The following is a 26,359-nucleotide window of genomic DNA, read 5'->3' on the forward strand; positions in this document are numbered from 1 at the left end:
GTCAGTGAAGAAAAAGGGCAAAGCTTACGACTCTGGTGGGACTCGAACCCACAACCTTTGAATGGCTCAGCTAACCGCCTAGAAGTCCAATGCGCTATCCATTGCGCCACAGAGCCCGAGTGCTCTGCTTCCACTAGCACTGTTGCAGATAAAGTAATTTCTGGTAGTCTCTGGCCCATAAGTCCAGCCAACTGCAGACAAGGCACTGCTGGGATTTGAACCCAGGATCTCCTGTTTACTAGACAGGCGCTTTGACCAACTAAGCCACAGCGCCACAAAAATTGACTGTAAGAAACATTTGCCTGATAACAAAAATCGAAGAAGAAAAAAACTAATTCACAACAAAAACCAGCATGTCAGGATGCAGAAAATGCAATGAAATGAAAGAAAGAAGCAACGAAAGAAAGAAGCAAAACGTTATGGACAGATGCCTAAAATGTTGGCAACGGACCACACCAAAGTCAATGAAGAAAAAGGGCAAAGCTTACGACTCTGGTGGGACTCGAACCCACAACCTTTGAATGGCTCAGCTAACAGCCTAGAAGTCCAATGCGCTATCCATTGCGCCACAGAGCCTGGGTGCTCGGCTTCTGCTAGCACTGTTGCAGATAAAGTAATTTTTGGTAGTCTCTGGCCCATAAAAGCCAGCCAACTGCGTACAAGGCACTGCTGGGATTTGAACCCAGGATCTCCTATTTACTAGACAGGCGCTTTGACCAACTAAGCCACAGCGCCACAAAAATTGACTCTAAGAAACATTTGCCTGATAACAAAAATCGAAGAAGAAAAAACTAATACACAACAAAAACCAGCATGTCAGGATGCAGAAAATGCAATGAAATGAAAGAAAGAAGCAATGAAAGAAAGAAGCAAAATGTTATGGACAGATGCCTAAAATGTTGGCAATGGACCACACCTAAGTCAGTGAAGAAAAAGGGCAAACCTTACGACTCTGATGGGACTGGAACTCACAACTTTTGAATGGCTTAGCTCACAGCCTAGAAGTCCAATGCACTATCCATTGTCCCATAGAGCTCTACTCTATGTAGCACTGTTGCAGATAAAGTAATTTTAGGTAGTCTCTGGCCCATAAAAGCCAGCCAACTGCGTACAAGGCACTGCTGGGATTTGAACCCAGGATCTCCTGTTTACAAGACAGGCGCTTTGACCAACTAAGCCACAGCGCCACTAAACTTAACTGTAGGAGAAATTTGCCTGATAACAAAAATCGAAGAAGAAAAAACTAATACACAACAAAAACCAGCATGTCAGGATGCAGAAAATGCAATGAAATGAAAGAAAGAAGCAACGAAAGAAAGAAGCAAAACGTTATGGACAGATGCCTAAAATGTTGGCAACAGACCACACCAAAGTCAGTGAAGAATAAGGGCAAAGCTTACGACTCTGGTGGGACTCGAACCCACAACCTTTGAATGGCTCAGCTAACAGCCTAGAAGTCCAATGCGCTATCCATTGCGCCAAAGAGCCCAAGTGCTCTGCTTCCACTAGCACTGTTGCAGATAAAGTACTTTTTGGTAGTCTCTGGCCCATAAGTCCAGCCAACTGCAGACAAGGCACTGCTGGGATTTGAACCCAGGATCTCCTGTTTACTAGACAGGCGCTTTGACCAACTAAGCCACAGCGCCACAAAAATTGACTGTAAGAAACATTTGCCTGATAACAAAAATCGAAGAAGAAAAAACTAATACACAACAAAAACCAGCATGTCAGGATGCAGAAAATGCAATGAAATGAAAGAAAGAAGCAACGAAAGAAAGAAGCCAAACGTTATGGACAGATGCCTAAAATGTTGGCAACAGACCACACCAAAGTCAGTGAAGATTAAGGGCAAAGCTTACGACTCTGGTGGGACTCGAACCCACAACTTTTGAATGGCTTAGCTCACAGCTTAGAAGTCCAATGCACTATCCATTGTCCCATAGAGCTCTACTCTATGTAGCACTGTTGCAGATAAAGTAATTTTAGGTAGTCTCTGGCCCATAAAAGCCAGCCAACTGCGTACAAGGCACTGCTGGGATTTGAACCCAGGATCTCCTGTTTACAAGACAGGCGCTTTGACCAACTAAGCCACAGCGCCACTAAACTTAACTGTAGGAGAAATTTGCCTGATAACAAAAATCGAAGAAGAAAAAACTAATACACAACAAAAACCAGCATGTCAGGATGCAGAAAATGCAATGAAATGAAAGAAAGAAGCAACGAAAGAAAGAAGCAAAACGTTATGGACAGATGCCTAAAATGTTGGCAACAGACCACACCAAAGTCAGTGAAGAATAAGGGCAAAGCTTACGACTCTGGTGGGACTCGAACCCACAACCTTTGAATGGCTCAGCTAACAGCCTAGAAGTCCAATGCGCTATCCATTGCGCCAAAGAGCCCAAGTGCTCTGCTTCCACTAGCACTGTTGCAGATAAAGTACTTTTTGGTAGTCTCTGGCCCATAAGTCCAGCCAACTGCAGACAAGGCACTGCTGGGATTTGAACCCAGGATCTCCTGTTTACTAGACAGGCGCTTTGACCAACTAAGCCACAGCGCCACAGAAATTGACTGTAAGAAACATTTGCCTGATAACAAAAATCGAAGAAGAAAAAAACTAATTCACAACAAAAACCAGCATGTCAGGATGCAGAAAATGCAATGAAATGAAAGAAAGAAGCAACGAAAGAAAGAAGCAAAACAATATGGACAGATGCCTAAAATGTTGGCAACGGACCACACCAAAGTCAATGAAGAAAAAGGGCAAAGCTTACGACTCTGGTGGGACTCGAACCCACAACCTTTGAATGGCTCAGCTAACAGCCTAGAAGTCCAATGCGCTATCCATTGCGCCAAAGAGCCCGAGTGCTCTGCTTCCACTAGCACTGTTGAAGATAAAGTACTTTTTGGTAGTCTCTGGCCCATAAGTCCAGCCAACTGCAGACAAGGCACTGCTGGGATTTGAACCCAGGATCTCCTGTTTACTAGACAGGCGCTTTGACCAACTAAGCCACAGCGCCACAAAAATTGACTGTAAGAAACATTTGCCTGATAACAAAAATCGAAGAAGAAAAAACTAATACACAACAAAAACCAGCATGTCAGGATGCAGAAAATTCAATGAAATGAAAGAAAGAAGCAATGAAAGAAAGAAGCAAAATGTTATGGACAGATGCCTAAAATTTTGGCAACGGACCACACCTAAGTCAGTGAAGAAAAAGGGTAAACCTTACGACTCTGATGGGACTCGAACCCACAACTTTTGAATCGCTTAGCTCACAGCCTAGAAGTCCAATGCGCTATCCATTGTCCCACAGAGCCCGAGTGCTCTGCTTCCACTAGCACTGTTGCAGATAAAGTAATTTTAGGTAGTCTCTGGCCCATAAAAGCCAGCCAACTGCGTACAACGGACTGCTGGGATTTGAACCCAGGATCTCCTGTTTACAAGACAGGCACTTTGACCAACTAAGCCACAGCGCCACAAAAATTAACTGTAGGAGACATTTGCCTGATAACAAAAATCGAAGAAGAAAAAAACTAATTCACAACAAAAACCAGCATGTCAGGATGCAGAAAATGCAATGAAATGAAAGAAAGAAGCAACGAAAGAAGCAAAACGTTATGGACAGATGCCTAAAATGTTGGCAACAGACCACACCAAAGTCAGTGAAAAATAAGGGCAAAGCTTACGACTCTGGTGGGACTCGAACCCACAACCTTTGAATGGCTCAGCTAACAGCCTAGAAGTCCAATGCGCTATCCATTGCACCACAGAGCCCGAGTGCTCTGCTTCCACTAGCACTGTTGAAGATAAAGTACTTTTTGGTAGTCTCTGGCCCATAAGTCAAGCCAACTGCAGACAAGGCACTGCTGGGATTTGAACCCAGGATCTCCTGTTTACTAGTCAGGCGCTTTGACCAACTAAGCCACAGCGCCACAAAAATTGACTGTAAGAAACATTTGCCTGATAACAAAAATCGAAGAAGAAAAAACTAATACACAACAAAAACCAGCATGTCAGGATGCAGAAAATGCAATGAAATGAAAGAAAGAAGCAATGAAAGAAAGAAGCAAAATGTTATGGACAGATGCCTAAAATGTTGGCAACGGACCACACCTAAGTCAGTGAAGAAAAAGGGCAAACCTTACGACTCTGATGGGACTGGAACTCACAACTTTTGAATGGCTTAGCTCACAGCCTAGAAGTCCAATGCACTATCCATTGTCCCATAGAGCCTAAATGCTCTACTCTATGTAGCACTGTTGCAGATGAAGTAATTTTAGGTAGTCTCTGGCCCATAAAAGCCAGCCAACTGCGTACAAGGCACTGCTGGGATTTGAACCCAGGATCTCCTGTTTACTAGACAGGCGCTTTGACCAACTAAGCCACAGCGCCACAAAAATTGACTGTAAAAACATTTGTCTGATAACAAAAATCGAAGAAGACAAAACTAATACACAACAAAAACCAGCATGTCAGGATGCAGAAAATGCAATGAAATGAAAGAAAGAAGCAACGAAAGAAAGAAGCAAAACGTTATGGACAGATGCCTAAAATGTTGGCAACAGACCACACCAAAGTCAGTGAAAAATAAGGGCAAAGCTTACGACTCTGGTGGGACTCGAACCCACAACCTTTGAATGGCTCAGCTAACAGCCTAGAAGTCCAATGCGCTATCCATTGCGCCACAGAGCCCGAGTGCGCTGCTTCCACTAGCACTGTTGAAGATAAAGTACTTTTTGGTAGTCTCTGGCCCATAAGTCCAGCCAACTGCAGACAAGGCACTGCTGGGATTTGAACCCAGGATCTCCTGTTTACTAGACAGGCGCTTTGACCAACTAAGCCACAGCGCCACAAAAATTGACTGTAAAAACATTTGCCTGATAACAAAAATCGAAGAAGAAAAAACTAATACACAACAAAAACCAGCATGTCAGGATGCAGAAAATGCAATGAAATGAAAGAAAGAAGCAACGAAAGAAAGAAGCAAAACGTTATGGACAGATGCCTAAAATGTTGGCAACAGACCACACCAAAGTCAGTGAAGAAAAAGGGCAAAGCTTACGACGCTGGTGGGACTCGAACCCACAACCTTTGAATGGCTCAGCTAACTGCCTAGAAGTTCAATGCGCTATCCATCGCGCCACAGAGCCCAAGTGCTCTGCTTCCACTAGCACTGTTGCAGATAAAGTAATTTCTGGTAGTCTCTGGCCCATAAGTCCAGCCAACTGCAGACAAGGCACTGCTGGGACTTGAACCCAGGATCTCCTGTTTACTAGACAGGCGCTTTGACCAACTAAGCCACAGCGCCACAAAAATTGACTGTAAGAAACATTTGCCTGATAACAAAAATCGAAGAAGAAAAAAACTAATTCACAACAAAAACCAGCATGTCAGGATGCAGAAAATGCAATGAAATGAAAGAAAGAAGCAACGAAAGAAAGAAGCAAAACGTTATGGACAGATGCCTAAAATGTTGGCAACGGACCACACCAAAGTCAATGAAGAAAAAGGGCAAAGCTTACGACTCTGGTGGGACTCGAACCCACAACCTTTGAATGGCTTAGCTCACAGCCTAGAAGTCCAATCCACTATCCATTGTCCCATAGAGCTCTACTCTATGTAGCACTGTTGCAGATAAAGTACTTTTTGGTAGTCTCTGGCCCATAAAAGCCAGGCAACTGCGTACAAGGCACTGCTGGGATTTGAACTCAGGATCTCCTGTTTACTAGACAGGCGCTTTGACCAACTAAGCCACAGCGCCACAAAAAATGACTGTAAGAAACATTTGCCTGATAACAAAAATCGAAGAAGAAAAAACTAATACACAACAAAAACCAGCATGTCAGGATGCAGAAAATGCAATGAAATGAAAGAAAGAAGCAATGAAAGAAAGAAGCAAAATGTTATGGACAGATGCCTAAAATGTTGGCAATGGACCACACCTAAGTCAGTGAAGAAAAAGGGCAAACCTTACGACTCTGATGGGACTGGAACTCACAACTTTTGAATGGCTTAGCTCACAGCCTAGAAGTCCAATGCACTATCCATTGTCCCATAGAGCCTAAGTGCTCTACTCTATGTAGCACTGTTGCAGATAAAGTAATTTTAGGTAGTCTCTGGCCCATAAAAGCCAGCCAACTGCGTACAAGGCACTGCTGGGATTTGAACCCAGGATCTCCTGTTTACTAGACAGGCGCTTTGACCAACTAAGCCACAGCGCCACAAAAATTGACTGTAAAAACATTTGTCTGATAACAAAAATCGAAGAAGACAAAACTAATACACAACAAAAACCAGCATGTCAGGATGCAGAAAATGCAATGAAATGAAAGAAAGAAGCAACGAAAGAAAGAAGCAAAACGTTATGGACAGATGCCTAAAATGTTGGCAACAGACCACACCAAAGTCAGTGAAAAATAAGGGCAAAGCTTACGACTCTGGTGGGACTCGAACCCACAACCTTTGAATGGCTCAGCTAACAGCCTAGAAGTCCAATGCGCTATCCATTGCGCCACAGAGCCCGAGTGCGCTGCTTCCACTAGCACTGTTGAAGATAAAGTACTTTTTGGTAGTCTCTGGCCCATAAGTCCAGCCAACTGCAGACAAGGCACTGCTGGGATTTGAACCCAGGATCTCCTGTTTACTAGACAGGCGCTTTGACCAACTAAGCCACAGCGCCACAAAAATTGACTGTAAAAACATTTGCCTGATAACAAAAATCGAAGAAGAAAAAACTAATACACAACAAAAACCAGCATGTCAGGATGCAGAAAATGCAATGAAATGAAAGAAAGAAGCAACGAAAGAAAGAAGCAAAACGTTATGGACAGATGCCTAAAATGTTGGCAACAGACCACACCAAAGTCAGTGAAGAAAAAGGGCAAAGCTTACGACGCTGGTGGGACTCGAACCCACAACCTTTGAATGGCTCAGCTAACTGCCTAGAAGTTCAATGCGCTATCCATCGCGCCACAGAGCCCAAGTGCTCTGCTTCCACTAGCACTGTTGCAGATAAAGTAATTTCTGGTAGTCTCTGGCCCATAAGTCCAGCCAACTGCAGACAAGGCACTGCTGGGACTTGAACCCAGGATCTCCTGTTTACTAGACAGGCGCTTTGACCAACTAAGCCACAGCGCCACAAAAATTGACTGTAAGAAACATTTGCCTGATAACAAAAATCGAAGAAGAAAAAAACTAATTCACAACAAAAACCAGCATGTCAGGATGCAGAAAATGCAATGAAATGAAAGAAAGAAGCAACGAAAGAAAGAAGCAAAACGTTATGGACAGATGCCTAAAATGTTGGCAACGGACCACACCAAAGTCAATGAAGAAAAAGGGCAAAGCTTACGACTCTGGTGGGACTCGAACCCACAACCTTTGAATGGCTTAGCTCACAGCCTAGAAGTCCAATCCACTATCCATTGTCCCATAGAGCTCTACTCTATGTAGCACTGTTGCAGATAAAGTACTTTTTGGTAGTCTCTGGCCCATAAAAGCCAGGCAACTGCGTACAAGGCACTGCTGGGATTTGAACTCAGGATCTCCTGTTTACTAGACAGGCGCTTTGACCAACTAAGCCACAGCGCCACAAAAAATGACTGTAAGAAACATTTGCCTGATAACAAAAATCGAAGAAGAAAAAACTAATACACAACAAAAACCAGCATGTCAGGATGCAGAAAATGCAATGAAATGAAAGAAAGAAGCAATGAAAGAAAGAAGCAAAATGTTATGGACAGATGCCTAAAATGTTGGCAATGGACCACACCTAAGTCAGTGAAGAAAAAGGGCAAACCTTACGACTCTGATGGGACTGGAACTCACAACTTTTGAATGGCTTAGCTCACAGCCTAGAAGTCCAATGCACTATCCATTGTCCCATAGAGCCTAAGTGCTCTACTCTATGTAGCACTGTTGCAGATAAAGTAATTTTAGGTAGTCTCTGGCCCATAAAAGCCAGCCAACTGCGTACAAGGCACTGCTGGGATCTGAACCCAGGATGTCCTGTTTACAAGACAGGCGCTTTGACCAACTAAGCCACAGCGCCACTATATTTAACTGTAGGAGAAATTTGCCTGATAACAAAAATCGAAGAAGAAAAAACTAATACACAACAAAAACCAGCATGTCAGGATGCAGAAAATGCAATGAAATGAAAGAAAGAAGCAACGAAAGAAAGAAGCAAAACGTTATGGACAGATGCCTAAAATGTTGGCAACAGACCACACCAAAGTCAGTGAAAAAAAAGGGCAAAGCTTACGACTCTGGTGGGACTCGAACCCACAACCTTTGAATGGCTCAGCTAACAGCCTAGAAGTCGAATGCGCTATCCATTGCGCCACAGAGCCCGAGTGCTCTGCTTCCACTAGCACTGTTGAAGATAAAGTATTTTTTGGTAGTCTCTGGCCCATAAGTCCAGCCAACTGCAGACAAGGCACTGCTGGGATTTGAACCCAGGATTTCCTGATTACTAGACAGGCGCTTTGACCAACTAAGCCACAGCGCCACAAAAATTGACTGTAAAAACATTTGCCTGATAACAAAAATCGAAGAAGAAAAAACTAATACACAACAAAAACCAGCATGTCAGGATGCAGAAAATGCAATGAAATGAAAGAAAGAAGCAACGAAAGAAAGAAGCAAAACGTTATGGACAGATGCCTAAAATGTTGGCAACAGACCACACCAAAGTCAGTGAAGAAAAAGGGCAAAGCTTACGACGCTGGTGGGACTCGAACCCACAACCTTAGAATAGCTCAGCTAACAGTCTAGAAGTCCAATGCACTATCCATTGCGCCACAGAGCTCGAGTGCTCTGCTTCCACTAGCACTGTTGCAGATAAAGTACTTTTTGGTAGTCTCTGGCCCATAAGTCCAGCCAACTGCAGACAAGGCACTGCTGGGATTTGACCCAGGATCTCCTGTTTACTAGACAGGCGCTTTGACCAACTAAGCCACAGCGCCACAAAAATTGACTGTAAGAAACATTTGCCTGATAACAAAAATCGAAGAAGAAAAAAACTAATTCACAACAAAAACCAGCATGTCAGGATGCAGAAAATGCAATGAAATGAAAGAAAGAAGCAACGAAAGAAAGAAGCAAAACGTTATGGACAGATGCCTAAAATGTTGGCAAAGGACCACACCAAAGTCAATGAAGAAAAAGGGCAAAGCTTACGACTCTGGTGGGACTCGAACCCACAACCTTTGAATGGCTCAGCTAACAGCCTAGAAGTCCAATGCGCTATCCATTGCGCCACAGAGCCTGGGTGCTCTGCTCCTGCTAGCACTGTTGCAGATAAAGTAATTTTTGGTAGTCTCTGGCCCATAAAAGCCAACCAACTGCGTACAAGGCACTGCTGGGATTTGAACCCAGGATCTCCTGTTTACTAGACAGGCGCTTTGACCAACTAAGCCACAGCGCCACAAAAATTGACTGTAAGAAACAATTGCCTGATAACAAAAATCGAAGAAGAAAAAAACTAATTCACAACAAAAACCAGCATGTCAGGATGCAGAAAATGCAATGAAATGAAAGAAAGAAGCAACGAAAGAAAGAAGCAAAACGTTATGAACAGATGCCTAAAATGTTGGCAACGGACCACACCAAAGTCAATGAAGAAAAAGGGCAAAGCTTACGACTCTGGTGGGACTCGAACCCACAACCTTTAAATGGCTTAGCTCACGGCCTAGAAGTCCAATCCACTATCCATTGTCCCATAGAGCTCTACTCTATGTAGCACTGTTGCAGATAAAGTACTTTTTGGTAGTCTCTGGCCCATAAAAGCCAGGCAACTGCGTACAAGGCACTGCTGGGATTTGAACTCAGGATCTCCTGTTTACTAGACAGGCGCTTTGACCAACTAAGCCACAGCGCCACAAAAATTGACTGTAAGAAACATTTGACTGATAACAAAAATCGAAGAAGAAAAAACTAATACACAACAAAAACCAGCATGTCAGGATGCAGAAAATGCAATGAAATGAAAGAAAGAAGCAATGAAAGAAAGAAGCAAAATGTTATGGACAGATGCCTAAAATGTTGGCAATGGACCACACCTAAGTCAGTGAAGAAAAAGGGCAAACCTTACGACTCTGATGGGACTGGAACTCACAACTTTTGAATGGCTTAGTTCACAGCCTAGAAGTCCAATGCACTATCCATTGTCCCATAGAGCCTAAGTGCTCTACTCTATGTAGCACTGTTGCAGATAAAGTAATTTTAGGTAGTCTCTGGCCCATAAAAGCCAGCCAACTGCATACAAGGCACTGCTGGGATCTGAACCCAGGATGTCCTGTTTACAAGACAGGCGCTTTGACCAACTAAGCCACAGCGCCACTAAATTTAACTGTAGGAGAAATTTGCCTGATAACAAAAATCGAAGAAGAAAAAACTAATACACAACAAAAACCAGCATGTCAGGATGCAGAAAATGCAATGAAATGAAAGAAAGAAGCAACGAAAGAAAGAAGCAAAACGTTATGGACAGATGCCTAAAATGTTGGCAACTGACCACACCAAAGTCAGTGAAAAAAAAGGGCAAAGCTTACGACTCTGGTGGGACTCGAACCCACAACCTTTGAATGGCTCAGCTAACAGCCTAGAAGTCCAATGCGCTATCCATTGCGCCACAGAGCCCGAGTGCTCTGCTTCCACTAGCACTGTTGAAGATAAAGTACTTTTTGGTAGTCTCTGGCCCATAAGTCCAGCCAACTGCAGACAAGGCACTGCTGGGATTTGAACCCAGGATCTCCTGTTTACTAGACAGGCGCTTTGACCAACTAAGCCACAGCGCCACAAAAATTGACTGTAAAAACATTTGCCTGATAACAAAAATCGAAGAAGAAAAAACTAATACACAACAAAAACCAGCATGTCAGGATGCAGAAAATGCAATGAAATGAAAGAAAGAAGCAACGAAAGAAAGAAGCAAAACGTTATGGACAGATGCCTAAAATGTTGGCAACAGACCACACCAAAGTCAGTGAAGAAAAAGGGCAAAGCTTACGACGCTGGTGGGACTCGAACCCACAACCTTTGAATGGCTCAGCTAACTGCCTAGAAGTCCAATGCGCTATCCATCGCGCCACAGAGCCCGAGTGCTCTGCTTCCACTAGCACTGTTGCAGATAAAGTAATTTCTGGTAGTCTCTGGCCCATAAGTCCAGCCAACTGCAGACAAGGCACTGCTGGGATTTGACCCAGGATCTCCTGTTTACTAGACAGGCGCTTTGACCAACTAAGCCACAGCGCCACAAAAATTGACTGTAAAAACATTTGCCTGATAACAAAAATCGAAGAAGAAAAAACTAATACACAACAAAAACCAGCATGTCAGGATGCAGAAAATGCAATGAAATGAAAGAAAGAAGCAACGAAAGAAAGAAGCAAAACGTTATGGACAGATGCCTAAAATGTTGGCAACAGACCACACCAAAGTCAGTGAAGAAAAAGGGCAAAGCTTACGACGCTGGTGGGACTCGAACCCACAACCTTTGAATGGCTCAGCTAACTGCCTAGAAGTTCAATGCGCTATCCATCGCGCCACAGAGCCCGAGTGCTCTGCTTCCACTAGCACTGTTGCAGATAAAGTAATTTCTGGTAGTCTCTGGCCCATAAGTCCAGCCAACTGCAGACAAGGCACTGCTGGGATTTGAACCCAGGATCTCCTGTTTACTAGACAGGCGCTTTGACCAACTAAGCCACAGCGCCACAAAAATTGACTGTAAGAAACATTTGCCTGATAACAAAAATCGAAGAAGAAAAAAACTAATTCACAACAAAAACCAGCATGTCAGGATGCAGAAAATGCAATGAAATGAAAGAAAGAAGCAACGAAAGAAAGAAGCAAAACGTTATGGACAGATGCCTAAAATGTTGGCAACGGACCACACCAAAGTCAATGAAGAAAAAGGGCAAAGCTTACGACTCTGGTGGGACTCGAACCCACAACCTTTGAATGGCTTAGCTCACAGCCTAGAAATCCAATCCACTATCCATTGTCCCATAGAGCTCTACTCTATGAAGCACTGTTGCAGATAAAGTACTTTTTGGTAGTCTCTGGCCCATAAAAGCCAGGCAACTGCGTACAAGGCACTGCTGGGATTTGAACTCAGGATCTCCTGTTTACTAGACAGGCGCTTTGACCAACTAAGCCACAGCGCCACAAAAATTGCCTGTAAGAAACATTTGCCTGATAACAAAAATCGAAGAAGAAAAAACTAATACACAACAAAAACCAGCATGTCAGGATGCAGAAAATGCAATGAAATGAAAGAAAGAAGCAATGAAAGAAAGAAGCAAAATGTTATGGACAGATGCCTAAAATGTTGGCAATGGACCACACCTAAGTCAGTGAAGAAAAAGGGCAAACCTTACGACTCTGATGGGACTGGAACTCACAACTTTTGAATGGCTTAGCTCACAGCCTAGAAGTCCAATGCACTATCCATTGTCCCATAGAGCTCTACTCTATGTAGCACTGTTGCAGATAAAGTAATTTTAGGTAGTCTCTGGCCCATAAAAGCCGGCCAACTGCGTACAAGGCACTGCTGGGATTTGAACCCAGGATCTCCTGTTTACAAGACAGGCGCTTTGACCAACTAAGCCACAGCGCCACTAAACTTAACTGTAGGAGAAATTTGCCTGATAACAAAAATCGAAGAAGAAAAAACTAATACACAACAAAAACCAGCATGTCAGGATGCAGAAAATGCAATGAAATGAAAGAAAGAAGCAACGAAAGAAAGAAGCAAAACGTTATGGACAGATGCCTAAAATGTTGGCAACAGACCACACCAAAGTCAGTGAAAAAAAAGGGCAAAGCTTACGACTCTGGTGGGACTCGAACCCACAACCTTTGAATGGCACAGCTAACAGCCTAGAAGTCCAATGCGCTATCCATTGCGCCACAGAGCCCGAGTGCTCTGCTTCCACTAGCACTGTTGCAGATAGTCTCTGGCCCATAAGTCCAGCCAACTGCAGACAAGGCACTGCTGGGATTTGAACCCAGGATCTCCTGTTTACTAGACAGGCGCTTTGACCAACTAAGCCACAGCGCCACAAAAATTGACTGTAAAAACATTTGCCTGATAACAAAAATCGAAGAAGAAAAAACTAATACACAACAAAAACCAGCATGTCAGGATGCAGAAAATGCAATGAAATGAAAGAAAGAAGCAACGAAAGAAAGAAGCAAAACGTTATGGACAGATGCCTAAAATGTTGGCAACAGACCACACCAAAGTCAGTGAAGAAAAAGGGCAAAGCTTACGACGCTGGTGGGACTCGAACCCACAACCTTTGAATGGCTCAGCTAACTGCCTAAAAGTCCAATGCGCTATCCATCGCGCCACAGAGCCCGAGTGCTCTGCTTCCACTAGCACTGTTGCAGATAAAGTAATTTCTGGTAGTCTCTGGCCCATAAGTCCAGCCAACTGCAGACAAGGCACTGCTGGGATTTGAACCCAGGATCTCCTGTTTACTAGACAGGCGCTTTGACCAACTAAGCCACAGCGCCACAAAAATTGACTGTAAGAAACATTTGCCTGATAACAAAAATCGAAGAAGAAAAAAACTAATTCACAACAAAAACCAGCATGTCAGGATGCAGAAAATGCAATGAAATGAAAGAAAGAAGCAACGAAAGAAAGAAGCAAAACGTTATGGACAGATGCCTAAAATGTTGGCAACGGACCACACCAAAGTCAATGAAGAAAAAGGGCAAAGCTTACGACTCTGGTGGGACTCGAACCCACAACCTTTGAATGGCTTAGCTCACAGCCTAGAAGTCCAATCCACTATCCATTGTCCCATAGAGCTCTACTCTATGAAGCACTGTTGCAGATAAAGTACTTTTTGGTAGTCTCTGGCCCATAAAAGCCAGGCAACTGCGTACAAGGCACTGCTGGGATTTGAACTCAGGATCTCCTGTTTACTAGACAGGCGCTTTGACCAACTAAGCCACAGCGCCACAAAAATTGCCTGTAAGAAACATTTGCCTGATAACAAAAATCGAAGAAGAAAAAACTAATACACAACAAAAACCAGCATGTCAGGATGCAGAAAATGCAATGAAATGAAAGAAAGAAGCAATGAAAGAAAGAAGCAAAATGTTATGGACAGATGCCTAAAATGTTGGCAATGGACCACACCTAAGTCAGTGAAGAAAAAGGGCAAACCTTACGACTCTGATGGGACTGGAACTCACAACTTTTGAATGGCTTAGCTCACAGCCTAGAAGTCCAATGCACTATCCATTGTCCCATAGAGCTCTACTCTATGTAGCACTGTTGCAGATAAAGTAATTTTAGGTAGTCTCTGGCCCATAAAAGCCGGCCAACTGCGTACAAGGCACTGCTGGGATTTGAACCCAGGATCTCCTGTTTACAAGACAGGCGCTTCGACCAACTAAGCCACAGCGCCACTAAACTTAACTGTAGGAGAAATTTGCCTGATAACAAAAATCGAAGAAGAAAAAACTAATACACAACAAAAACCAGCATGTCAGGATGCAGAAAATGCAATGAAATGAAAGAAAGAAGCAACGAAAGAAAGAAGCAAAACGTTATGGACAGATGCCTAAAATTTTGGCAACGGACCACACCTAAGTCAGTGAAAAAAAAGGGCAAAGCTTTCGACTCTGGAGGGACTGGAACCCACAATCTTAGATTGGCTCAGCTCACAGCCTAGAAGTCCAATGCACTATCCATTGCGCCACAGAGCCTGAGCACTATGCTACCACTAGCACTGCTGCACATAAAGTCCACTTGTTTAATTCCGTCCTACTGTTTCTAGAAAGACTTTCGTTTTTAAAATCTTGAATCTTCTCTGGGCAAATTACACTTGCAACACTCTACCTTTATAAATTCTCCTTCAGTGAAAGGTTTCCTGTGCTGTGCGATTAGCTGGGCTACATCATAACTAGCCAGCGTAGAATTTTCTTGCACTTTATTAGCACAAAAAAAAAACTGCTGTTGTTGAGCTGATAAGCCAGCTGCTATTGTTTTTCTTTTTTTATCTCGTTCAGCACCAGTGTAAGAGCTGAAGGCCTGATGTTTTATTTTAGAATGTCTTTTAATATTATATTCATTCATTACTGCAACTGATTCCTGGCAAATTAAACAGACACATATTCCACTGACCTCTGTGAATAAATATTCTTTGCCCCATCGTGACTGAAATTTCCTGCACTCACTGTTGATTTTCCTTTTTCTTGCGTGTGCCATGGCTCGCCAAAACGTGATTATGAATTATGCTTCTTTCAGTTTGTTCAGTTCGTTTTACTTCATAACCGTACGTTCACACCGAAAGCGGCGAGAGCGTCAAAGTAGCCGGAAGTCATTCATTTTCAATGAGAGCCGGCGGCGATACGCGGCGATAAGCGACAAGGATCAGCGCGGCGCGTCTTCGCCGGCGTGAGCGTCGAGGAGAGTTGAAATGAAGTCAACTTTATGGTAATGAGCTATGACGCGGTTCGGCGGCAAGCAATCAGAATGAAGACGTCCATCGCTTGATAGCAGTTCAGAGAACACAGACCTGTGAACTTTGGTTCCGACCACAGTTGTTCCCAAGGGTTTGATTATTGCGGTCGCCGGATTTCCAATTATTTACAATTTTTTCCTACAGGAACATGCATTAAATAAGTTACTGGCGAGTTACTGATGTTCATTAATGTTATATATTTATCTTAAAAAAGAGGGAATCTCACGCGATGTGACAGTACAAAACAGTACGTTACTGCTGCTTCAGGATATTTCAGACATATGGACACATATTGGATAAATAGAGCAAAGCCACACGCAACTTGATCTTCCATTGTTGTATGAATTTGATAAGAAGTGCGCAACATTTTCACGCTAGAAACATGTTTTATGCAGGAATGTAACTGATATGATGCAACGGCTCCTTTAAATATGAGATCAATGTAGCGAGTTTTGACGCTCTCGCCGCAGGAGCTGAAGGCAGAGAGCGTTGTCGCCAAGGCGGCCAGAGCGACCTTGGACGCTCTCGCCGCTTTCGGTGTGAACGTACGGTAACAGGAACTGCTGCCTAATTGAAGGCATGTAATAGCGACACCTGGTGGTTATTTATTGAATTACGTTCATTTTTGTATAGCGGGCCAGATTCTATTTATATTCATAAAAAGCCTCGCGGGCCGCCACAAAACTGATCGCGGCATAGTTTGGACACCCCTGATTTAGGTATACTTGTTTTATGGTATATTGTTATTTATGTTTAACAATGAAGTTGAAATGCCTGTTGTTTTTTAAAAGTGAAATAAAATTTAAAAAACTTATACTGTAGCATAATTTGATCTCATCCATGTCCTGAAACACTCCTCTCCTGCTTTCATCTCTCATATGAATGAATCTCCGTTGAACGACTCATTCACTAGCCGACTATAATCAATATGGCTCCGCAGCATCTCGTTGTCATTTATTTAGCATTGTTTGCAGATTTTATTCGACAAAACTAGCATAAGCCTGGTATTTAGTGTAAGTTGGTGCTACTCTGCCTAATGGTGAATGCAGTAAGTGACTGTATTATCATATAACGTTACCTGATTAGCACAAAAGTTTATAACAATCAAAAACGTAAAAAACTAAACCTTACCTATGAAATGTTCTGCCGTTGTGCTTTGTTTTCTTTCTTTGCTCGTTACTACACCCGTAGACAGCGCTAAAGTCCAGCATCTTTACGTAGTAACACTGTCTTGACTAGTGCGGTTGAATGACATTTGTCCTGGGAGCACTGTACCAATGTGGCGGCGCTATTGACGCATGCTCAGGGTCCCTATGCAATATCTAGTGCATATATCTATGATACTGTAGTAGCTATCTACTGCGGCTGCCTCAATGGCAGGCAAATATATTTTACTTCAGTGGAAAACTCGGCCCTCATCATGATATAAGGATTATGCCCATCATATGTGCTTATTTTCTATTTGTATTGATATATCTGGACAGTTGAATGTGCTGGCCAGTTTGTTTTTTGTCTAATACATGATAGTGGGCTACAGTTTTTTTTTAACTTTAAAACTTTAACAGATTGCTATTTTTTCACTAATGATATATGATGTAATAAATTTGTATTTTAAAAATGAGTCTTGTTTTAATTTTTTTTTTATTGCAATCTTTTAGGAAATATTTTAGTACATCGAAAAGTGTGGTTATGACGACATCTGACTAGCTAATCCAGCAAAACAAAAATCTCTAAAATGCAGTATTTAAATATCATAGTTAAATAGAAACTGAGGCGTATAACTGCTAAAAGGTCCACTTTTTTTGGAAAAAAGAACCACCCATTTCACATTGCAAATCGCTCTGTGTGTGTTTAAAGTTTCAGCCTTTTCTCCAGCCCTCAGTCGAGCTCAGCCAACCCCGCTGCTCTCCACAGGTGATCGGTGTCTCTGACCAACCAATGAACAAGCCAAACACATTAACCCTTTACTGGACCAACCAGATCTTCCCAGGACCGTGTGTGTGTGTTGAGCTGGACTTCATCGTAAAACAAACGTTTACTTGCTACTTTAGCCAGCGGCGTCGAGTAGTTTAATTGACGGTGAAAGCGGAGCGTTTACGCGACCAACCGATCCTTTTACGCGCGGATTAATTACACCATCGTCGGCTTTACGAAGACGGATTTTCTGCGGCAGAAATTATCCAGATCTCAATCCGAAGAAGATGTTTGTAGAGTTGGACATGCGTTTGCTGAATTTACTTATTTATACACTCAACAACTCCTTCGTGTGGCTTTGGGAGTCGGGGTTTGGCATGTTTAAGATGAATTGTCATCATCATCCGCCCTGGTGGAAAAACGGGTGAGTTAAGGTTACTCTGTATTTTCCGCCAATGCTTTTATTGACAACTTTTATATTTTGGTATTAAGAGATTTTTAGCTTCATTCTAGATCATTGTTTTATCAAGAACTGTCGAGAGATAGTGGCCTGCTGTGTCTGTTCAACCGTGTTAAATATTCAAACGGGATAATAAAACAATCGTGAAAACATTCAATAATGGACTGAACAAAACACACCACCTTCTGTTTGACCTCATTAAAGTGATTATATTGCTCTTAAAGATGGACTCTTCAAATGAGGGCTGTTCTTGTGCTGCTGCCAGGTTTTTTCTCCATTTTTTTTTTTTTTTTTTTTTTTTTTTGGATCTCTGGAGTTGAACACAAATGAAGATTTTTACTTTTACTCAGTGTTCATATGTATTCAGTCACAATTCATGTGTGTTTATGCAGTTATCTGTCCGTAAAACAACTTAATCCCGTCTAAAATGGTGTTCTAGTCTGGTCAAACTGATGTGTTGGCAGGTTTAGCTACTTTTCTGTCTGGTCAGACTAACTAGCCAACCAGCTAAACCAGGCTTGGACATGTTGAGAGGCTAGTTGAAAGTGCTAAACCTGTTATTTTTTTATTGTGTTTCAGCTTGATTAGGTTTGTTTGTTTTAATTTTCCAGCATTCATTCACTGAGGACATGTTTGAGTTTATTTCATGCATTTAATATTAATTGTGCATTATTATTCACTATATAACCTTCTTTAATAAACGTATGGCCTGGATTGGACGGAATGATCTAAATTGAGGCCTTGAAAGTTGAAAAAGGATGAATATCATACAAATATGTACAATAATGTGGTTTTGTGTCATTGGTACTGTTTTGTATTGATATAAAACTCACAGTAGTGCCTAAAAGGTTATTAAATGACCTAAAATATTGTTTTTAGATAGTACTGTTGTGGAAGATACATAACTAGATGCTGTTGTTGTCTTAAATCGGATCACTATTTGATGTACATGTCTTGATGACTGTTGTTATTATGTGATTGTTGTAAGTTACCAGTGTTAAAGACTAATTTTGTTTCTTTGCCAAGCAGAACGGACAAAAATTAAACTAAATTAGATATTTTTAAAGACAAATAATAGTGTTTAGAGGACAGCTGAGGACACGAGGGCAGCTTTAAACAACATATTGCTTTTATCTATGGGCAATATTTCTTTGCCGTATTCCTTTAACAGTCACATGTTTTTTTCGTATTTTTTTGTAATTTAGCTAACAACAATTTTCAGTTTACAGTTCAAACAAAATGTTTAAAGCGCTATTTTGAATGTATAATAAATAAAATAGACAATTTTATAGATGTTATCAGTAGGGCCAATCAGAATCTGTGGACTTTTATTTTTCTTTTTTGTTTTTCTGCTGTTTCTGCTGAAAAGTTTGCAAAAATCTGTGGATTTATTTTGGGAGTATCTTAACAAAAAACTTAAACTTAATATATAAAATAATAAAAAATATGATCTTTGTAACTTTTATTTAAAGTTTACAATGCAAATTCATCTAGATCCACTTATTTGGTAAACAAAGCAAGTCTAATATATAAGACGGAAAAATTACTTTACAAACTGTATTGTAAATAAATCAAATAAACACTTTCATATTAGTCAACATTATTACTAAAATTAATTTAAAAACTGAAAAAAATATAAATTTACACAAGTAAATAAATACTCAATGAAGGGCTAAAAATCTGCATATTCCGTAAATCTGCGTGCGCAGATTTCATGTGTGCATAGTTATCAGTAATAAATCATTGTAAATGAACAACACAGTGTAGCTCATACTCAATGTGTTAACTTGCCTCTCTATTTATATATTAATTTATTTTATTTTCAGCTTAGTCCCTTTATTTATCAGGGGTCGCCATAGCGAAATGAAACGCCAGCACATGTTTTACGCAGCGGATGCCCTTCCAGCTACAACCCATCACTGGAAAACACGCTATACACTCTCATTCACACACATACACTATGAACAATTTAGCCTATCCAACTCACCTATAGCACATGATTTTGAAAATGTGGGGGAAACAGAAAAAGACAGAAAAGACACTGACCATGATCTTTTTAGACTTACCTTTAGCGCTGGCTTTTTATCCGAAGTGACTTTTTTAAAAAATGCTATAAGTGCATTGACGAGGTTCGTTACTGAAGATCACAGTCTCTCTCTTTCTCTCTCAACTAAAAATACTCTCAACTTGTGAATTAAAAAAATAACCTTAGTATCACTTTTGAACTCTTAAACCATTAGGTTTGGCTTTGAGGATGATTTTTTATGGTTTGATTGTTTTATTATAGACTGAATGACAGGGTAGGCCTATACTTGAAGAAGCATGTTGTTTTCATTTCTTTATGTTCTTCCTCAAACCCGATAAAAAGACAATTTGGCCTTTTAGGTGGCCTGCTTCTCAAACTGCTTTGGTTTCAAAAGAGGATTATATTTAATATCATAGTTTAACCAGCAAGTGGTTTGTGTGGTGTACTGCAAAGAGAATGTTATTATCTTGTAGTTTGACTATTTCATGTGTGTTCATGTATAACCAGTGTTTTTAATGCTAACATATGCAAATATAATATATACTACCAACATTTCTTTCTTTAAAATACATTCTTAAAGCATTACATCCCTTTTCATGCACAATTTTCCATTTTATATTTAATTCAATTCCTCTTTATTATTTCTATAGCTCTTTTACAATGTAGATTGTGTCAAAGCAGCTTCAAATAGAGGTTCTAGTAAACTGAAACTGTGTCGGTCCAGTTTTCAGAGTTTAAGTTCAGTTTCAATGTCAATTTTATTTATATAGCACTATTATACACAACCAAAGGGTAAAACAAATGTGCTGAACAATACAAATCACAAAGAAAAAGTATACATTTATAGCTAAAACAAACAACTCTCACTGATAAAATGCCAAATCAAAAAGGTAAGTTTACAACCTACATTTAAAAACAGACAGAGACCTAATACAGAGGGGCAGAGCATTCCACAAGGTAGGACCAGCTACTGCGAAAGCCTGGTCACCCCTGCATTTCAGCCTCGACTTTGGGATGTAAGATAGTCTCTGGTTAGATGACTGAAGAGACCAACCAGGCTGATGTTCAGTCAACAGGTCTGACAGGTAGGAAGGAGCCAGGCCATTTGCTGATTTAAAAACCAGGAGAAGAATTTTAAAAGTGACACGAAAGTGCACATGCAACCAGTGCAAAGAGTGTAAAACTGGTGTGATGTGGTCATATTTTTTGGTACCGGTTTAAAAGCCTTGCAGCAGCATTTTCAACTAACTGTAGGCAGGATAGAGTTGTCTGACTGATCCCAAAATATAGTGAATTACACTAGACCAATCTAGAAGTAATGAAAGCATGAATTATTTTTTCTAGGTAAAATAGGTTTGACTATTTTTAAAAGTCGAAGCAGAAAAAAGCAGGATTTGACCACTGCGTTAATCTGTTTGTCAAAGCTCAAGCCATCATCAATTCAGTTCAGTGTGTTTTAATTTTCACAGCTGAAAGTCCAAACACTGAGGAGCAAATCCATCAATGCACAGCTCCACAAGTCCCAAAACCAAGCAAGCTAGTGGCAGGGAACAAAACTTCACAATTGGCGAAGGTGAAGGGGAAAAACAACCTAGAGAGATACCAGGCTCAGTTGGGCACAACCATTTCTCCTTTCTGTACAGAGCCGTTACAAACTTCTGGTACAGAGTTGCACAAAACCACAAAAGATGCTGTTAGCTTCAGTCTAGCTAAATGAGACCTCTTACAAGGGATCAAACAAGTTTGGTTTCATTCTTGAATAATTAAATAACTTTTCTGGCATATTTTTATTTTATATAAGCTAAAAAATGCTGTTAGCTAGACTGAATTTTATATATTAACAGGCTTTTATTTGAGACCACATAATTTTTAATGTTTGTTAGTGTCATTCCACAGTCATGTGCTATGTTCTGAAAGTCAATTCACACGTTTATTAGTACGTTTGGAGGTATAATCCATTGTTTAACCTGAAAACAATTCCTTTGCTTGACTTCTCATTTTTATGTGACTTATTGCTGTGACTATGCATTTTGGACTGCTTTTGACGAGTGAAGTTAACATGATTGCGTTGGATTACTTGTCCAAAAGAGGGCGCTGTCTGCCTACACATAAGGCTGAATGCAATTGTTTATCTGTTCACTAAATTCATTTTAATTAAACATGTAGGTGTATTTTAGGTCAATTTATCCATCAGATAAAAAATGATATGGCATGCAGGGTTAACTGTTAGATAACAATAGAATTGGTAAATGAATGTCTCAGATGAGGTGGCATGGTGGCTCAGTGTTTAGCACTGTTGCCTCATCACCACTGGTTCCAGCTGGTCCAGTTGTCATTTGTGTGGAGTTTGCATGTTCTCCACTTGTTTGCGTGGGTTTCCTTCGGGTGCTTTGGTTTTAGTTGCAGAGTTACTGTATATAATATTTGTTAGGCTGTTTCATTTTGTTTCACTTACATGGACCAAAATTAGAAGTTTTATTCATGACAATATTCTGAAGGTTGTTACTGAAGGATAGGTTTGTTTATTTATAATCATTTAAAATATTTTTTCTGCCATTTCATTTGATTCATGGAGTGATTAAAAAAAAAAGCAATTTCTAGAATCCGCTCTGTAAAACAAATTTTGACTAATATGAAACAATTTTGAACTTGACATCAGTGTTGGAACATTTGTGCTACAATGCTTGCAAATTTGAATATGTATACATCACTATAGTAAACGTAAAATATATCGAAATGTTTGAAATAGGCTACTTAATATATTCAATCAACTAGGAAAGTGAACAGGGTTTTTCCTGGCTCAATGCGGTTGAGGTGGAATCCTGACCACCATTTGCTGTTTAAAACGAACACATTTTCCATCATAATTGAATTATCTTATTTTAAAATGGCTAACATTAAATGCAAATAAATACATAACCAGTGCTTGAGCATCACTTCAGGTCTGTGTGTTATGGAAGTCCATTCCCTTCACTGAATAAAAAATAAATAAACAAATGCAATGTAAAAAAAAAATTATTTAAAGGCAGAATTTTGAGTTATAAAGTCAGAACTGCAAGTTATAAAGACAAAAATTCTGAGTTATAAAGTTAAGAAGTCAACTTTATAACTCAATTGCGACTTTATAACTCTGAATTATTATGACTATAACTCGCAATTCTGACTTTATTACTCAGAATTATGACTAACTCGGAATTGCGACTAACTCGCAATTCTTACTTAATTGCGACTTTATAATTCACAATTCTGACTTAATTACTTGGAATTGCGACTTTATAACTCTAAATTAAGACTATAACTCGGGATTGCAACTATAACTCGGAATTCTGACTTCATAACTCAGAACTGGGACTTTATAACTCACAATTCTGACTTAACTCAGAATTCTGACTTTAAAACCTGGAATTCTGACTAACTCGGAATTGTGACTTTAACTCGCAATTCTGACTTTATAATGTACAATTCTAAATTTATAGATTGGAATTGTTAATATAACTCGCAATCTCACTTTATAACTCAGAATTGTGAATTTTTACCTCGAAATATGACTATATTACTCAGAATTGCGACTTTTACCTCGGTATTATGACTTTACAACTCGAAATTGCGGCTTTTTAATTCACAATTTTGACTTTATAGCTCGGAATTGTCACTTTTTAAATCGGAATTATGACTTTATAACTCATAATTATGACTTTTTTTTTCAATAAATTAATTTATTTTTAAATTCAGTGGCAGGAACGGGCTTCCATAGTATGTAGCCATGACTCTGTCTGACTTTTTTTTTTTTTTTTTTTTTTTTTGAAAGTTGGAGATTGAGATGAAGTTGATTTTAAATTTGCACATTCTCCTTTCTCCTTACATAACCAGAAAAGTATAAGTTGTAAATTCTAAATATTGAAAGCAACCAATGACTATCAAAGTACAACATTGTTCACAGTCAATTAAGCAGTGCTAATGTTGTTTTTAAGTCATAAATGCGATTTAAGACCAAATTTTTCATGAGGTGTGGTAAACAATAGGAACCAATACAATGAATGCATGTGCAAATATAAAACATGAATATTTTCTATACATTTGGAATGTAAATACACGTGAGCGCGCTCGCGTGCACGAGCTGTAGGGAATGGCATCGGAGCGCGTTCACGGGCGTGTGTAAGGGAGGAGGGAAGAACGCGCAGTCGGCTGAGGAGTTTTTAATGTCCGCCATGTTGTGAATTGAGGCAGCGAGAGAAAACACACACACCCGCCTGCGTTTCCTCGCTGGATCTCTTCTATTCCATTATTTTTTCTCATTCTCCACCTCCATCCACCCTCCTCCATGAGCTCTGTGGCGGTTTTATGGGTGATTGTGAGGGGATCGGATAGATTAATAGAGTAAAATGAGCAAACTGTCGTTCAGGGCGCGGGCGCTGGACGCTCTGAAACCGCTGCCCATATTCCGCTGCGAGGATCTGCCAGACCTGCACGAGTACGCGTCCATCAACCGCGCCGTGCCGCAGATGCCCACCGGCATGGAGAAGGACGAGGAACTGGTACGATTCTTGCCATGCAACTGCCGATTTTGTGCGATACCAGTTTGTTTTTTTCTGTCAGTCTGCACAGGGTGGATGCAACAAAATGGCCGACTGTGCGTAATGCGTTTTACACGGTGTTTTGGAGCCGTTTTTCAGAGTGCACCGAATTTAACGTCTGGCATACATGCTGGGATTTATTTTGTGGCTGTTTGGGGTGTCAAAATAGGGTTTTGGTCGTCCGCTCGGAGCTGAATCGTGCAGCAAAACACAAAAGGAGTCATGTGACCACGGAGCCACCGACATTTTGTTGGATTTTCTCTGTAGTGGCTGCAAACGGCAGCCAGAGGGCGGGAATTCCCGCTGTCATTTGGAAACATATGAGTGTTTTGCTTAAAGTGGAAATTCAGTCATTTAAACGACAGATAACCCAAAATTAAAGTTCTGTCATCATTTTACTCACCCTACATTTTTTTCAAACGTGTTTCAGTTTAATATATATTTTCTAATTGAACACAAAAGTAAATATTTTGAAGAATGTTGCCATACAATCACATTTGCCATTAACTTTTAATAGTATTTTCTGTAAATGCTTCGGTGGCTGGCTATTGATTTTATTATTTTTTTTACATTCTTAAAAATATCTTTCGTTTAAAGAATAAGTAAATAAAGCTTGGCATTACTAAAAGACTTGACAGCCTCAGTCACCATTCACTTCCATCTTTTTCCCCCCATACAAAGTAAATGAATGTTGACCAAGGCTGTCCTGTTGATGACAGTCAGTCAAAAGGCTTTGAACAACATGAGGATGAGTAAATATTGGTAGAATTTATTTTTTAACTGTATTATTCCAGTGGTACTTGTTTTTTCTTTTGCATCCTTGGAAAAGTCGTAGACGTTTCTTTTTGAAATCTAGTTTTAGTTTAATTTACTTAAAAGAATTTGAACGCAGCGCTTAAACAGCATTTAAGGATTCATGAATGCTATCTAATCATGAATGAATGAATGAAAAATGCATTTGTCTAAATCTGGAGAAGAAAAAAAAACTGTAAAGCTGAGCTCAAGGGTCCTTAACGGTATGCTGCCATTCGCATACTTATTAGGGCCCTGGGCTTGCTAGCATCAGTGATTACATTTCCATGCACAAACATGTTCTACACAATTATTGATTGCATTTTGGTTCATGTGAGCATCTTGCATGTTGTTGACTTCAAGTAACATCGGGACATCAATTATTTCCATTTCTGTGGTGCTATAAATGACATCAGTAAGATTAAATGAGTGAGTATATGTTCTGTTTCTGGAAGAGAATGCTCTTTTGTGCAGGTATTTAGCCAAAACATCAGAGACTGCATGCATGTAAATGTGGTAAATGGCAGCCGCATGTCAAGAATCTCTTGTTCTCTGGTGTTGTGGAGTTTCACAAAAAACTGGTTGATGTTGTGCTGTTTGAAGCTGCTTGGTTTGATTGCAGAAGCTGTTCTTTTTAGACATTCATACATGGTTTGCTGGAATTATTAATAGTTCTACAAAGTGAGCAAGTTAAAGATCAAACATGCATGTTTGGGACCCATGGGCAAATTTAGGGCTTTTTTTCCTTCCTATCACGGAAGAGCAGAAGCTTTTGTTTTTATTTGGGAGTTATAAGCATGTTTGCTTTTAAGTGTGATTATTATAGTTTCTGTCTTTATTAGGGCTGCACGGTATTGATAAAATATGTAATGGTGTTGAGTATGGCTGCACGGATTTGGCTAAAATGAGAATCATGATTTAATTTTTTTGCTTAATCAAAACACTATTTTCTCACAATTTTGTTGATGTATAATAAAGGTTAATTTGAGTAGGCTATTATTATTAATTCTAAAACTTATGGTAAAACAATAGTAATATTAGACCTATGTGTAGGTCTACTGTTACTCATTGTAAGCCCGTTTGCGATGGTGTACGACTGTACATGGT

The 26,359-nt window shown here is 40.3% G+C and overlaps 1 protein-coding gene and 44 non-coding genes across 47 annotated transcripts in view; 1 reads left to right on the forward strand and 44 right to left on the reverse strand.

The window, feature by feature from the left end:
* Positions 1 to 27: 27 nt before the first annotated feature.
* Positions 28 to 116, reverse strand: trnar-ucu (transfer RNA arginine (anticodon UCU)). Its single transcript is given in 2 exon segments — positions 28 to 63; positions 80 to 116. It is a non-coding gene; the product is annotated as a tRNA-Arg (tRNA).
* Positions 117 to 200: 84 nt separating this feature from the next.
* On the reverse strand, positions 201 to 274 carry trnat-agu (transfer RNA threonine (anticodon AGU)). Its single transcript has one exon. It is a non-coding gene; the product is annotated as a tRNA-Thr (tRNA).
* Positions 275 to 487: 213 nt separating this feature from the next.
* Positions 488 to 576, reverse strand: trnar-ucu (transfer RNA arginine (anticodon UCU)). The gene is given in 2 exon segments: positions 488 to 523; positions 540 to 576. It is a non-coding gene; the product is annotated as a tRNA-Arg (tRNA).
* Positions 577 to 661: 85 nt separating this feature from the next.
* Positions 662 to 735, reverse strand: trnat-agu (transfer RNA threonine (anticodon AGU)). The gene has a single exon. It is a non-coding gene; the product is annotated as a tRNA-Thr (tRNA).
* Positions 736 to 1,113: 378 nt separating this feature from the next.
* Positions 1,114 to 1,187, reverse strand: trnat-ugu (transfer RNA threonine (anticodon UGU)). Its single transcript has one exon. It is a non-coding gene; the product is annotated as a tRNA-Thr (tRNA).
* A 212-nt stretch (positions 1,188 to 1,399) lies between these two features.
* Positions 1,400 to 1,488, reverse strand: trnar-ucu (transfer RNA arginine (anticodon UCU)). The gene is given in 2 exon segments: positions 1,400 to 1,435; positions 1,452 to 1,488. It is a non-coding gene; the product is annotated as a tRNA-Arg (tRNA).
* Positions 1,489 to 1,572: 84 nt separating this feature from the next.
* Positions 1,573 to 1,646, reverse strand: trnat-agu (transfer RNA threonine (anticodon AGU)). Its single transcript has one exon. It is a non-coding gene; the product is annotated as a tRNA-Thr (tRNA).
* Positions 1,647 to 2,024: 378 nt separating this feature from the next.
* Positions 2,025 to 2,098, reverse strand: trnat-ugu (transfer RNA threonine (anticodon UGU)). Its single transcript has one exon. It is a non-coding gene; the product is annotated as a tRNA-Thr (tRNA).
* A 212-nt stretch (positions 2,099 to 2,310) lies between these two features.
* On the reverse strand, positions 2,311 to 2,399 carry trnar-ucu (transfer RNA arginine (anticodon UCU)). Its single transcript is given in 2 exon segments — positions 2,311 to 2,346; positions 2,363 to 2,399. It is a non-coding gene; the product is annotated as a tRNA-Arg (tRNA).
* An 84-nt stretch (positions 2,400 to 2,483) lies between these two features.
* On the reverse strand, positions 2,484 to 2,557 carry trnat-agu (transfer RNA threonine (anticodon AGU)). The gene has a single exon. It is a non-coding gene; the product is annotated as a tRNA-Thr (tRNA).
* Positions 2,558 to 2,770: 213 nt separating this feature from the next.
* On the reverse strand, positions 2,771 to 2,859 carry trnar-ucu (transfer RNA arginine (anticodon UCU)). The gene is given in 2 exon segments: positions 2,771 to 2,806; positions 2,823 to 2,859. It is a non-coding gene; the product is annotated as a tRNA-Arg (tRNA).
* Positions 2,860 to 2,943: 84 nt separating this feature from the next.
* Positions 2,944 to 3,017, reverse strand: trnat-agu (transfer RNA threonine (anticodon AGU)). The gene has a single exon. It is a non-coding gene; the product is annotated as a tRNA-Thr (tRNA).
* Positions 3,018 to 3,404: 387 nt separating this feature from the next.
* Positions 3,405 to 3,477, reverse strand: trnat-ugu (transfer RNA threonine (anticodon UGU)). Its single transcript has one exon. It is a non-coding gene; the product is annotated as a tRNA-Thr (tRNA).
* Positions 3,478 to 3,686: 209 nt separating this feature from the next.
* Positions 3,687 to 3,775, reverse strand: trnar-ucu (transfer RNA arginine (anticodon UCU)). Its single transcript is given in 2 exon segments — positions 3,687 to 3,722; positions 3,739 to 3,775. It is a non-coding gene; the product is annotated as a tRNA-Arg (tRNA).
* An 84-nt stretch (positions 3,776 to 3,859) lies between these two features.
* On the reverse strand, positions 3,860 to 3,933 carry trnat-agu (transfer RNA threonine (anticodon AGU)). Its single transcript has one exon. It is a non-coding gene; the product is annotated as a tRNA-Thr (tRNA).
* Positions 3,934 to 4,319: 386 nt separating this feature from the next.
* On the reverse strand, positions 4,320 to 4,393 carry trnat-agu (transfer RNA threonine (anticodon AGU)). Its single transcript has one exon. It is a non-coding gene; the product is annotated as a tRNA-Thr (tRNA).
* A 211-nt stretch (positions 4,394 to 4,604) lies between these two features.
* trnar-ucu (transfer RNA arginine (anticodon UCU)) lies at positions 4,605 to 4,693 on the reverse strand. The gene is given in 2 exon segments: positions 4,605 to 4,640; positions 4,657 to 4,693. It is a non-coding gene; the product is annotated as a tRNA-Arg (tRNA).
* Positions 4,694 to 4,777: 84 nt separating this feature from the next.
* On the reverse strand, positions 4,778 to 4,851 carry trnat-agu (transfer RNA threonine (anticodon AGU)). Its single transcript has one exon. It is a non-coding gene; the product is annotated as a tRNA-Thr (tRNA).
* A 384-nt stretch (positions 4,852 to 5,235) lies between these two features.
* Positions 5,236 to 5,309, reverse strand: trnat-agu (transfer RNA threonine (anticodon AGU)). Its single transcript has one exon. It is a non-coding gene; the product is annotated as a tRNA-Thr (tRNA).
* Positions 5,310 to 5,688: 379 nt separating this feature from the next.
* Positions 5,689 to 5,762, reverse strand: trnat-agu (transfer RNA threonine (anticodon AGU)). The gene has a single exon. It is a non-coding gene; the product is annotated as a tRNA-Thr (tRNA).
* Positions 5,763 to 6,148: 386 nt separating this feature from the next.
* trnat-agu (transfer RNA threonine (anticodon AGU)) lies at positions 6,149 to 6,222 on the reverse strand. The gene has a single exon. It is a non-coding gene; the product is annotated as a tRNA-Thr (tRNA).
* A 211-nt stretch (positions 6,223 to 6,433) lies between these two features.
* On the reverse strand, positions 6,434 to 6,522 carry trnar-ucu (transfer RNA arginine (anticodon UCU)). The gene is given in 2 exon segments: positions 6,434 to 6,469; positions 6,486 to 6,522. It is a non-coding gene; the product is annotated as a tRNA-Arg (tRNA).
* Positions 6,523 to 6,606: 84 nt separating this feature from the next.
* Positions 6,607 to 6,680, reverse strand: trnat-ugu (transfer RNA threonine (anticodon UGU)). The gene has a single exon. It is a non-coding gene; the product is annotated as a tRNA-Thr (tRNA).
* A 384-nt stretch (positions 6,681 to 7,064) lies between these two features.
* Positions 7,065 to 7,138, reverse strand: trnat-agu (transfer RNA threonine (anticodon AGU)). Its single transcript has one exon. It is a non-coding gene; the product is annotated as a tRNA-Thr (tRNA).
* Positions 7,139 to 7,517: 379 nt separating this feature from the next.
* trnat-agu (transfer RNA threonine (anticodon AGU)) lies at positions 7,518 to 7,591 on the reverse strand. Its single transcript has one exon. It is a non-coding gene; the product is annotated as a tRNA-Thr (tRNA).
* Positions 7,592 to 7,977: 386 nt separating this feature from the next.
* On the reverse strand, positions 7,978 to 8,051 carry trnat-ugu (transfer RNA threonine (anticodon UGU)). Its single transcript has one exon. It is a non-coding gene; the product is annotated as a tRNA-Thr (tRNA).
* Positions 8,052 to 8,263: 212 nt separating this feature from the next.
* trnar-ucu (transfer RNA arginine (anticodon UCU)) lies at positions 8,264 to 8,352 on the reverse strand. Its single transcript is given in 2 exon segments — positions 8,264 to 8,299; positions 8,316 to 8,352. It is a non-coding gene; the product is annotated as a tRNA-Arg (tRNA).
* An 84-nt stretch (positions 8,353 to 8,436) lies between these two features.
* On the reverse strand, positions 8,437 to 8,510 carry trnat-agu (transfer RNA threonine (anticodon AGU)). Its single transcript has one exon. It is a non-coding gene; the product is annotated as a tRNA-Thr (tRNA).
* Positions 8,511 to 8,894: 384 nt separating this feature from the next.
* Positions 8,895 to 8,967, reverse strand: trnat-agu (transfer RNA threonine (anticodon AGU)). Its single transcript has one exon. It is a non-coding gene; the product is annotated as a tRNA-Thr (tRNA).
* Positions 8,968 to 9,180: 213 nt separating this feature from the next.
* On the reverse strand, positions 9,181 to 9,269 carry trnar-ucu (transfer RNA arginine (anticodon UCU)). The gene is given in 2 exon segments: positions 9,181 to 9,216; positions 9,233 to 9,269. It is a non-coding gene; the product is annotated as a tRNA-Arg (tRNA).
* An 85-nt stretch (positions 9,270 to 9,354) lies between these two features.
* On the reverse strand, positions 9,355 to 9,428 carry trnat-agu (transfer RNA threonine (anticodon AGU)). The gene has a single exon. It is a non-coding gene; the product is annotated as a tRNA-Thr (tRNA).
* Positions 9,429 to 9,807: 379 nt separating this feature from the next.
* Positions 9,808 to 9,881, reverse strand: trnat-agu (transfer RNA threonine (anticodon AGU)). Its single transcript has one exon. It is a non-coding gene; the product is annotated as a tRNA-Thr (tRNA).
* Positions 9,882 to 10,267: 386 nt separating this feature from the next.
* Positions 10,268 to 10,341, reverse strand: trnat-ugu (transfer RNA threonine (anticodon UGU)). The gene has a single exon. It is a non-coding gene; the product is annotated as a tRNA-Thr (tRNA).
* Positions 10,342 to 10,553: 212 nt separating this feature from the next.
* On the reverse strand, positions 10,554 to 10,642 carry trnar-ucu (transfer RNA arginine (anticodon UCU)). Its single transcript is given in 2 exon segments — positions 10,554 to 10,589; positions 10,606 to 10,642. It is a non-coding gene; the product is annotated as a tRNA-Arg (tRNA).
* Positions 10,643 to 10,726: 84 nt separating this feature from the next.
* trnat-agu (transfer RNA threonine (anticodon AGU)) lies at positions 10,727 to 10,800 on the reverse strand. Its single transcript has one exon. It is a non-coding gene; the product is annotated as a tRNA-Thr (tRNA).
* A 384-nt stretch (positions 10,801 to 11,184) lies between these two features.
* On the reverse strand, positions 11,185 to 11,257 carry trnat-agu (transfer RNA threonine (anticodon AGU)). The gene has a single exon. It is a non-coding gene; the product is annotated as a tRNA-Thr (tRNA).
* A 384-nt stretch (positions 11,258 to 11,641) lies between these two features.
* trnat-agu (transfer RNA threonine (anticodon AGU)) lies at positions 11,642 to 11,715 on the reverse strand. The gene has a single exon. It is a non-coding gene; the product is annotated as a tRNA-Thr (tRNA).
* Positions 11,716 to 12,094: 379 nt separating this feature from the next.
* Positions 12,095 to 12,168, reverse strand: trnat-agu (transfer RNA threonine (anticodon AGU)). The gene has a single exon. It is a non-coding gene; the product is annotated as a tRNA-Thr (tRNA).
* Positions 12,169 to 12,546: 378 nt separating this feature from the next.
* Positions 12,547 to 12,620, reverse strand: trnat-ugu (transfer RNA threonine (anticodon UGU)). Its single transcript has one exon. It is a non-coding gene; the product is annotated as a tRNA-Thr (tRNA).
* A 212-nt stretch (positions 12,621 to 12,832) lies between these two features.
* trnar-ucu (transfer RNA arginine (anticodon UCU)) lies at positions 12,833 to 12,921 on the reverse strand. Its single transcript is given in 2 exon segments — positions 12,833 to 12,868; positions 12,885 to 12,921. It is a non-coding gene; the product is annotated as a tRNA-Arg (tRNA).
* Positions 12,922 to 12,990: 69 nt separating this feature from the next.
* trnat-agu (transfer RNA threonine (anticodon AGU)) lies at positions 12,991 to 13,064 on the reverse strand. The gene has a single exon. It is a non-coding gene; the product is annotated as a tRNA-Thr (tRNA).
* Positions 13,065 to 13,448: 384 nt separating this feature from the next.
* trnat-agu (transfer RNA threonine (anticodon AGU)) lies at positions 13,449 to 13,522 on the reverse strand. The gene has a single exon. It is a non-coding gene; the product is annotated as a tRNA-Thr (tRNA).
* A 379-nt stretch (positions 13,523 to 13,901) lies between these two features.
* On the reverse strand, positions 13,902 to 13,975 carry trnat-agu (transfer RNA threonine (anticodon AGU)). Its single transcript has one exon. It is a non-coding gene; the product is annotated as a tRNA-Thr (tRNA).
* Positions 13,976 to 14,353: 378 nt separating this feature from the next.
* Positions 14,354 to 14,427, reverse strand: trnat-agu (transfer RNA threonine (anticodon AGU)). Its single transcript has one exon. It is a non-coding gene; the product is annotated as a tRNA-Thr (tRNA).
* A 3,025-nt stretch (positions 14,428 to 17,452) lies between these two features.
* Positions 17,453 to 26,359, forward strand: part of epc1a (enhancer of polycomb homolog 1 (Drosophila) a) — a 57,038-nt gene continuing 48,131 nt past the window's right edge. For 2 of the 3 annotated variants that reach the window (XR_012388159.1, XM_689970.10), the window contains exon 1: positions 24,106 to 24,421. Coding sequence is in view for 1 of the 3 variants with exons in the window: in XM_689970.10 (XP_695062.2) it covers positions 24,269 to 24,421 (153 nt within the window). In the remaining 2 variants the exon portion in view is untranslated. Of the gene's footprint in view, positions 17,825 to 24,105; positions 24,422 to 26,359 lie in introns of those variants that run through there. The other variant, XM_073918848.1, reaches the window with a different exon arrangement.

Source organism: Danio rerio, chromosome 12, assembly GCF_049306965.1.
Source record: "Danio rerio strain Tuebingen ecotype United States chromosome 12, GRCz12tu, whole genome shotgun sequence".
NCBI classification, from domain to species: Eukaryota; Metazoa; Chordata; class Actinopteri; order Cypriniformes; family Danionidae; genus Danio; species Danio rerio.